This window comes from Muntiacus reevesi, chromosome 5 (assembly GCF_963930625.1).
Source record: "Muntiacus reevesi chromosome 5, mMunRee1.1, whole genome shotgun sequence".
Classification (NCBI taxonomy): Eukaryota; Metazoa; Chordata; class Mammalia; order Artiodactyla; family Cervidae; genus Muntiacus; species Muntiacus reevesi.
The window spans coordinates 26,291,774-26,301,908 of record NC_089253.1 but is presented as its reverse complement, the minus strand read 5'-3'; the positions used below and the strand labels follow the sequence as shown (position 1 = coordinate 26,301,908).

Sequence of the window (10,135 nt, the reverse complement as noted above, 5' to 3'; positions counted from 1 at the left end):
TTCTGTACCTGATGATTAACTCAAAACAGTGCCTTCCATAAAGAAAGTACTGATAAATATGATATTTTAATAAAATGATTGAAAATTTAGCAAAAAGTTAACATAGACTTCACATAAGTGAATGAAGCTCTCAGATGTGCCAGAGTTGAAGTGAGTAAACAAAGTGTTTGCCATGAATTTCTTCAACAGGGAAAAGATAGGTGGTAAAATATTACTTGTTCATCTGGGAGTTGACTGTTCGAGTGAGGACAGGCAGAGATAGAAAAAATAGCTACCTGTATCTCCTGTTAGTGCACCAGGAGGGAGACATTTAAAAAGTTAGAACTGGGTTTAAGACACTTCCTCCTTAAAAATTTTGAATTGTGTCCCCCCCCCCCCACTTCTCTGAAGGCAAAAATGATTCTGATGATGCCAGTGGATAGTTATGAGTACCAACCTTGCAGGACTCTGTGGTGTTGAGGGTCATAGCCTAAAAGCGTCTGTGATAGTAATTTTGTGTCACTAGTCGATCTCTGATGAAGCTAATGGCCCTCTGCAAAAGTTGGTTGATAGATGAGGATTTTATACTCCGGGTATCAATACTAAGTGTCTGATGATGAGGAACAAACAATGATAATTATCTCCCACTAGAATCTTACCCCACAACTATGGCTCTTGGGAAAATAAATAATTAGAATTTCCCTATTTCCCCATTGACTCTCAAGTATTGAAAAGTGTCACATAACTCTGGTTATTTTTTCTTGTTAGGTTATTTATTGTAAACAAGGATGTAATAGATTTTGTTAGAGCCCACTAAATTTCATGTCAACCTAATTAAAAGTTCAAAATTTCATGAAATTATACAGACATACACTAAAGTAATATCTTAAAGTGGTTTTTCACAAGGGGAAAATGGAAAATTGAGGGAAACAAATTTTATATGTAAGATTTGAAATTTCTGTTTTCATATATAATACTAACTGTATTTATATATGATGATACACTCCTAAATAAAAGTACTTGGATATTTTAACTTGAGACTAACTAAAAGCATCTTATAGCTATTGTCATAACCCTGTGAGAAGTTCCTAACAAATCTAAAATCGAAGGATGATGACTAATAATTTTATAATTTCCCCAATAATTATAAAATATATGCTGAAGAACAAGATACAGATACATGTGTTCTAAAGATTATTTTAGCTTTTTAATACTAAATAGTTTTATTTATTAGGAAATAAAAATTACATTTAATATTTTTATTCAAAAGACTCATGCAAATGTGATACCGGAATTGACACATTATTCACCAATTTGGAGATCTTTTGCTTGAGGGAAGAGGTATAAATAGTGCTTCAGTGAGTATGCTTAAAGTCCAAGTGCTTCTGTTCCTCTCCTGATCCACCATTTACTGCTGGTAAACTTGGACAAGCAACCTCACTCTCTATTTAGCAGAGATATAGCACCTGATGGGCTTCCCTGATGGCTCAGATGGTAAAGAATCTGCCTGCAATGCGGGAGACCCAGGTTTGATCCCTGGGTCAGGAAGATACCCTGGAGGAGGGCATGGCAATCCACTCCATTATTCTTGCCTGGAGAATCCCCATGGACAGAGGATCCTGGCAGGCTACAGTCCATAGGGTTGCGAAGAGTGAGATACGACTAAGCAACTAAGCACAGTACAGAGCACCCTGAAAAATAGTTGTAACAATAATGATTATTTTTTTATAGTTGTTACAATGTGCTATTAATTAGAAAGTAATTACACAAGTCAAAATACAAACACCAATTACAATGTTTAAAACATTCATCTCTTTTGTCTTTCATTAAGTAAGAGGTTATAAATAGTCATCAAATTAGGGGATGTAGAATCATATATGCAGTCTCCTATTCTGTTATTATATAGATTATTTTATGATTACATGCCTCAAAGTAAAATTTAAAAAGAATTTCATTTGATTAAAAATAAAAGAAGAAACAGAAAATCTGAAATATCTACCTAACAGCTAAATAAAGATGAACTTGGGGGGAAAAAATGAAATGAATTTTACAAATAAGCATGAAGCCTAAACTATTCAACTTCTAGAGAAAAGACTAAAAAAATTTAATATATTGGAGTTGCTTGATAATTCTTAGAACACAGATTAACCATATAATGCTGACAAACTCTGTTTTGTCCAACTTAAAAACTATTCTTAATAGACATCATTAGAAAATTAAAACAAGCCACTACGGACTGTTATTGAAAATGTATAAACAATACAGACAAGACAATAACATGAAGATTATCAAGCCAATGAAAAATAGGAAAATTTTCTGAACAGATATATCATAGAAGATGATAAAAGAGTAGTTAATAAGTTCATAAAAAAATAATAAAATCAGTACTCATTATGAAATGAAAGCTAAAGGTAAATCACAGTGACAAACCACCACATACCTATACTGAATTAACATTAAGTACATAGGTAAATAATAGACAAACAAAAACCTACAATTACAAAACTTTGAGGCAACATGAAACATCTAGAGAGGATATAGAGCTACCACTTTGGAAAACTGTGCAGCAATTTTAGAAAGTCAGGTATACACTTATGTTATAACTTACCACCTCTACCCCTTGGTATTTTACCCAAGAGAAATGTACACAAATGTATACACTAAAACATGTACAAAAATGAGCATAGAAGATTTGGTACTAACAATCCACTGAAAACAACCCAAATATTTAACTAATGAATGGGTAAATGAATTGTGATATGTACTTGTACGCACAGGGTGGAATATTATTTATTAATAAAAGTAGTAAATCACAAATGCATGCAGAAACATGAACTAATCCTAAAAATGGCATGTTGTCTAAAATGAGCCAAACATAAAAAAGTACCTACTGTATAATTCCATTTATATGAGAGTCTGGAAATCTAGAAAAGTAGAACTAATAACCTATAGAGTAGAAATGAGGTCATTTCCAGACTGCAGTGGGGCATGGGAGAATATCTGGGAAAGGCCATGAGAGAGCCTTTTAGAATGATAAAAATATTTCATATCATTACTGAGGTGTTTGTTTCACCAGTGTACAGTGTACGCAATTTTCAAAACTTTTGGTAGGAGGACTTTATTTTTAGAATGAGTATATACATTCTTGATGTAATCTTGACAAAACTGTATCTTGATATAGTCTTGATTTAATCTCAATATAGTAAAAATAGAATGAAATGAATCAGTGTTAATTATAAGACAGAAAAATCTAATAAAAAATCAGCAAGGATAAGGAAGGTCTGATCAAGATTCATAAATTTGAATATATGTATATTTTCATAGCTTGCAGAAACATTAAATGAAACACATTCTTTTTAAAGGCAGATTTGGGGCTTCCCAGATGTCCCATGAACAGAGGACAGCATAGGATTAGATGGCTGGATGGTATGAGTTTGAGCAAACTCTGGGAGATAGTAAAGGACAGGAAAGCCTGGCAGACTATAGTCCATTGAGTCACAAAGAGTCTTCTAATGACTTAGCAACCGAGCAACAACCATAAGGTGGAACTAATGGTAAAGAATCTGCCTGCCTAGGAGACATAAGAGACATGGGTTTGATCCTGTGTCTGGAATATCCCTGAAGGGCATGGCAAACCATTCCAGTATTCTTACTTGTAGAATTCCATAAATAGAGAAGCCTGGCAAGCTACAGTTGAGAGGGTGTCTTTGAGTCCAACATGACAGAAGCAAATGAGCATGCACCCATGAAGAATATTTATAAAATTATTTGTATGGTGGTTCATGATGCAAGTTATAGTACCTTTTCAAATGCTTTCACTGGTCTTTACATTTAAGAAATTAACAACACAATTCTTACAGGTTTTCTCATAAAATATTTTAAAATGAGGCAAAATATATGCCATGTAGTGGCATGTTTCAGGGAGAGAAATTTGATTTTTTTTCCTTTTATCTTCTCATTTCTTTTCCTTCCTTACAATCAGCCACTCAATTTGGCTGTTTTCTTGCTCTCTGTACATCCCCTGTCTGACCACACTTACTCCTTACTCACATGACTGACCTTCTGCCCCAGGCCCCAGCTATTAGTCATTTCCTTTTGCCTAGGGGCAGTGAGAGATGTGTCCCTCTGCTGGTTTCCCTGGTAACTAATGAGTCTATCTGAGGTCAATTCCCCTATAACTGGTAATCTCCCCCACCCCAGCCCTCTCTCCCCAGAATGAAGACAGTCACCATGCCCTGCCCATCCATGAGTTGCACATGGCGGGGTGTCCTTCAGGATCTTGCTTCAGAAGCATAAAATCCATTGAACAATTAATGTCTTTAATACTGACTCTGAGCTCTTTCTTTGATCTTGAAGCTGGGAAAGAGCAGGCCCATAGGCCTGAAGGGTTGCAGCCCAATACCTCCATTCTACTTTTTCTTCATTTTCAACCTCTTTTCCATCCTTCTTCCTTCTTTCTGTACTCCATTATTTAGCAAAAATTACTTATAAGGCATTTTACCACTTAATGAGGTCTGTTGTTGTTCAGTCCCTAAGTTAAAGTAAAGTGAAAGTCTCCCAGTGAAAGTCCGACTCTTCGTGACCCCATGGACTATACACACTCCATGAAATTCTCCAGGCCAGAATACTGGAGCAAGTAGCCTTTCCCTCCTCCAGGGGATCGTCTTAATCCAGGGGTCAAACTTAGGTCTCCTGCATTTCAAGCATATTCTTTAAAGCCCAGGAATACTGGAGTAGGTAGCCTACCCCTTCTTCAGAGGAATTTCCAGACCCAGAATTGAACAGGGGTCTCCTGCACTGTAGGCAAATTGTTTACCACCTGAATTATCAGAGAAAAACCTGTTCAGTCCCTAAGAGGGGTCAATTTCTTTGTGACCCCATGGACTATAGCACGATGGGCTTCCCTGTCCTACACTATCTCCTAGAGTTAGCTCAAACTCATGTCTCTTCAGTTAGTAATATTATCTAACTATCTAATCCTCTGTCATCCCCTTTTCCTCTTGCCCTCATTTTTCCCAGCATCTGGATCTTTTCCAGTGAGTCAGATTTTCAAAACAGGAGACCAAAGTATTGGAGCTTCAGTTTCAGCATCAATCCTTCCAATGACTATTCAGGACTGATTTCCTTTAGGATTGATTGGTTTGATCTCCTTTCTGTCCAAGAGACTCTCAAGAGTCTTCTCCAGCACCACAATTTGAAAGTATCAATTCTTCAGTGCTCAGTCTTCTTGATGGTCCAACTCTCACACTGAAACAGGACTACTGGAAAAACTGAAGTTTGACTATATGGACCTTAGTCAGCAAAGTGATGTCTCTGCTTTTTAAAGTACTGTCTAGCTTGGTCATAGCTTTTCTTCCAAGGAGCAAGTGTCTATTAATTTTGTGGCTACAGTCACTGTCCACAGGGATTTTGGAGCCCAAGAAAATAAAATCTGTCCCTGTTTCCACTTGTTCCCCATCTAATTGCCATGAAAGAATGGCACCAGATGCCAAGATCTTAGTTTTTGAATGTTGAGTTTAGAAAGCATTTTACCACTCAATGAGATTTAAACTAGAATATAAAAATTACAAAATCACAATTATTAACTTTGTGAAATTTTAAACTTCATACTAAGGAGGTCTAATATTTAATGTAATGAAACATAATATGAAAATAAAACAGGAGTAAACTCAGAGAGACATACTTTGGCCACCTGAGGCAAAAGCCAACTCATTGGAAAAGACCCTGATACTGGGAAAGATTGAAGTAAGGAGGAGAAGGGAACAACAGAGGATGAAACGGTCAACAGTTGGATGGCATTGCCAACTTAATGGACATGAGTTAGGAAATTCCAGGAGTTGGTGAAGGACAGGTAAGCCTGGCGTGCTGCAGTCCTTGGGATCACAAAGAGTCGGACACGACTGAGTGACTGAACAACAGAGAGACATACAAATTTGAATGAGTCTCCTAATGGATTCATAACTCGGGAGCATTAGCTGCAACATCTTAGAATTTTTATTAATTTCAAACAATCTCCTCTATTACTTATTAGTTCTGACCTAATCTCCAAAGTATTTACCTCTCAGAGTCCAAATAACATATTAGCTGTAAAACAGGTTACTAACACCTATTACAAAAGGATACATTAAGGATAAAGGTTTCTCTATTAAATATATTCTAGATAATTAAGGATTGGTATTCCTCAGCAATCCACATGACTGATATGGATCATGATATTGGCTCTGTTCATATATGTTTTGCACAGTCTAGAATTTTTTTCAGGGCAAATTTGACATCTCTATTCCATAGGCTATAGATCAGGGGGTTTAGCATGGGCACAATGATGGTATAAAACACAGAGGACACTTTTCCTTGGTCCATAGAGCTGATTGATGATGGCTGCAGGTACATGAATGCTGCAGATCCATAGAAAATAGCAACAGCTGAGATGTGAGAGCTGCAGGTTCTGAAGGCTTTGGACCTGCCCTTTGTGGAGTGGATTTGGAGGATGCTGGAGAGGATGAAAACGTAGGAAGAAAGAATAACTAAGGCAGGAATCAAAATGTTAAATGCACTTAAGAATATAACCATTAATTCATTGACATAGACACTGGAACAGGATAGCTCCAAGAGTGGGAAGAGATCACAGAAATAATGGTTAATGATATTGGTCTTGCATAAAAAGAGTCTCAACATAAATCCTGTATGGATTGTGGATCCAGTGATGCCCATAATATAAACGCCTATCGTGAGGCAGAAGCAGATGTAATAAGACATGGTGATGTTGTAAAGCAAGGGGTTGCAGATGGCAACATAGCGGTCATATGCCATTGCAGCCAACATGTGACTTTCTGCAATAGCAAAAATGATGAAGAAATAAAGTTGAGTCATGCATTCAGGATAGGAGATAATATTCTTCTCTGTCACGAAGTTCACCAGCATTTTGGGGGTAATGACAGTGGACTGACAGAGATCAATAAAGGACAAACTGCTGAGGAAATAGTACATGGGGGTGTGCAGGTGAGAACTGAGCCCCGTCAGTGTGATCATGCCCAGGTTCGCCACCACCGTGACCACATAGATTCCTAGGAAGAGGAGGAAAAGGGGCAGCTGTAGTTGTGGCTGATCTGTGAGTCCAGCGAGGATGAACTCAGTCACTGAGGAGTGATTTCCAGGGTCCATTATCTTCTCAGTCAATTCTAAGTTGAAAGAGAAAATGAGTAGATTTTATGCCCGTGTGTGCATGTGTGTGTCTGTGTGTACATGTGTACATGTGAGTGGGTGCTGGGGAGAGTAATTCTGGGAAGGTCATTGTTTGATGTCTCATCAAAAGAGACTCATGATGCAGAGGTCTCCTGAGTCCCTCTTGCTTCTCTGAGACAAACAATAATCCTAGTTGAACCAGAAAAAAAAAAATACAAACTTCTTCACAAAATTTAAAATTAAGATACTTCATAAGATTTTAAGAGAAAATACCGATTTGTAGACTTTTAAAATCAGAGTGAACATTACTATTGAGACCTCTGAAGACTTTTTCTTTATTCCCATAATCTTTATGTATGTCTTAATGATATTGATGTAAAATGGCATGGTATTTTTATTTCACTCAGAATATGTAAGAATAGTGTGTGCTTTCTCTAATAAATTAACAGAGGATTCATAAATCTATGAAAAACAATTGTATTAATTTCAGCTATTTTCCTTACTAGAATCATAACCCAAAATATCTGAAGGAACAGAAAACTATCTATATCAGTTCACCTGAGGTCTACGGCTTTAATGTTCCAACTTCCTTCTCCCTGGACTTTGATCCCAGAGGGCAGAAACATAACTGCATGGCAGACATCATCCTTATACCTCAGTGGCATTTCCAGGCTCAGGAACTCCTCCTTTATTCTAATTTTGATAATCTTGGGGGTCAGAATATAATGACTTCAGTATAGGTCATGTATTCCACCACTGTGACCAGGGGATCAGTGTACAAAGTTTATTCCATGCAATTTGCACCTCATGGTTGATGGAAGAGGTGAGAAAACTATTTATATGCCCCCCAAATATGAGATGCATTTTTGAAGACAAATACTATGTCTCATTTATTCTGGTCTTTTTTATTAATATTATCCTGCATTTTGCAGATGTTCTTTATGGAATTCAAAGATGATAGAGAGGTGGATTAGTAGAATACAAGCAAAATACAAAGAGAAATTTTCATTTAAATTTAGTATTGGTTAACTTTGGGATGTGTTCTTTGTTTAAAGATCAACTCACTTTCAGTTTACATTTGTACAGATAATGAGTAGAGTCTATAAAATAGAAAATCATAATCTTAGTTAAAACTCAAACAATGGTTGGATTAATCTGTTCAGTTCAAGATGCAATACTTTATGTGACAGAAAAAAAATTGGAAAATTTCAGAACTATGATAAAAATTTTTCCATATTAGAGTGGATGAACTAACTGGGGATGTTTTTCTAGCAAAATAAAAACTCGTATGACACCTGACAGGTATCTCATAGTTCAACATATTGCTTTATTTAAGAGTTATTGGGCTTATTTTATATGTCATCAATAGAGTGAAGAAAAATAACTGCTTGAAACTGTTGGAGAAATATTTCATTTTACAACAAAACAAACACTCCAATCATCCAAATACCCAGATATTACAATCAAAATGTTGATTTTGTTCTGAATAACTAGTTACTTAGCAGGCATTGTTAATAACAAGAAACACCTGATGCTTGGCATTTAATCTTTAACATCTCAGTTTCACTGTTTCATGGTTCTATAATTTTTATAAGGATCTGCTTGCAATGCATGACACACAGGAGACTCGGGTTTGATCCCTGTGTTGGGAAGATCCCCTAAAGTAGGAAATGGCAACCCACTTCAGTATTCTTGCCTGGAGAATCTCATGGACAGAGGAGTCTGGCAGGCTATTGTCCATGAAATCGCAAAGAGTTGGACATGACTTAATGACTAAACACACACACGTAATCCCTGATACTAACTTAGAACTAGTGCATTGAAACCTCCCTGAACCCCATACTTGCCACATGATCTTGAGATAACCAAGTTTGCTCTCCAACTCTGAAAAAGCAAAAATCTGTTTCATGTGAAAATTAAGTAAAATGATTCTTACAAGGAGTTTAGCCCTGTCCCCGGCCCTTGTTAAGAAAATGTCAATGTTAATTTACTGCTAAGCTATTCAGCTTCTCTCTATAATATGCTTTATTTGAACAACATTTTTATTCTTTAGTCATGGCCATAGTTTTAAGGTTTCTTTTCCTTAGCACATCTTTTTGTTGTTCTTTTCTGCATTAACACATATGGTAATATAGAGCTTGAAATTTTTTTACTGAATATCAACTTCTTAAATTATTAATATTTTCCATGGTTTTTAAATAAAGTCAAGCCAAATTCTTTGTCATTCCAAGATTCATATCATCTGACAAGAAAAGTTTTCTTTTTAATGTTTCAACAAGTACAACATGATTTAATTATTTCACAAAAGAGCATAATAGGCTCTCATTTTTGACTCAACAAATTTATTTAACTCTTCTCACTCTATTCCCTTTACCTTATAAAATGCACTTGATTTTAAAGACCCTTTCAGTTCAGTTCAGTTCAGTCACTTAGTCGTGTCTGACTCTTTGTGACCCCATGAACCACAGCACACCAGGCCTCCCTGTCCATCACCAACTCCTGGAGCTCATCCAAACCCATGTTCATCGAATCAGTGATGCCATCCAACCATTTTATCTTCTGTTGTCCTTCTCCTTCTCCTCAGTTCCTCAATCTTTCCCAGCATCAGGGTCTTTTCAAATGAGACAGCTCTTCACATCAGGTGGCCAAAGTATTGGAGTTTCAGCTTCAGTATCAGTCCTTCCAATGAACACCCAGGACTGATCTGCTTTAGGATGGACTGGTTGGATCTCCTTACAGTCCAAGGGACTCTCAAGAGTCTTCCCCAGCACCACAGTTCAAAAGCACCAGTTCTTCAGTGCTCAGTTTTCTTCACAGTCCAACTCTCACATCCATACATGACCACTGGAAAAATCATAGCCTTGACTCGACAGACCTTTGTTGGCAAAGTAATGTCTCTGCTTTTTCATATGCTCTCTAGGTTGGTCATAACTTTCCTTCCAAGGAGTAAGTGTCTTTTAATTTCATGGCTGCA

At 36.7% G+C, this 10,135-nt stretch overlaps 1 protein-coding gene across 1 annotated transcript; it reads right to left on the bottom strand.

Annotated features, from left to right (window-relative positions):
- Positions 1-6,204: 6,204 nt before the first annotated feature.
- On the bottom strand, positions 6,205-7,173 carry LOC136168880 (putative olfactory receptor 8G3). Its single transcript, XM_065936604.1, has one exon. The coding sequence runs from the start codon at positions 7,138-7,140 to the stop codon at positions 6,205-6,207; it is 936 nt and encodes a 311-aa protein (XP_065792676.1). The 5' UTR covers positions 7,141-7,173.
- Between the last annotated feature and the right edge of the window lie 2,962 nt (positions 7,174-10,135).

Coding starts and splice junctions, on each gene's coding strand:
- LOC136168880 (XM_065936604.1), bottom strand. CDS start 7,140: ATGGACCCTGGAAATCACTCCTCAGTGACTGAGTTCATCCTCGCTGGA.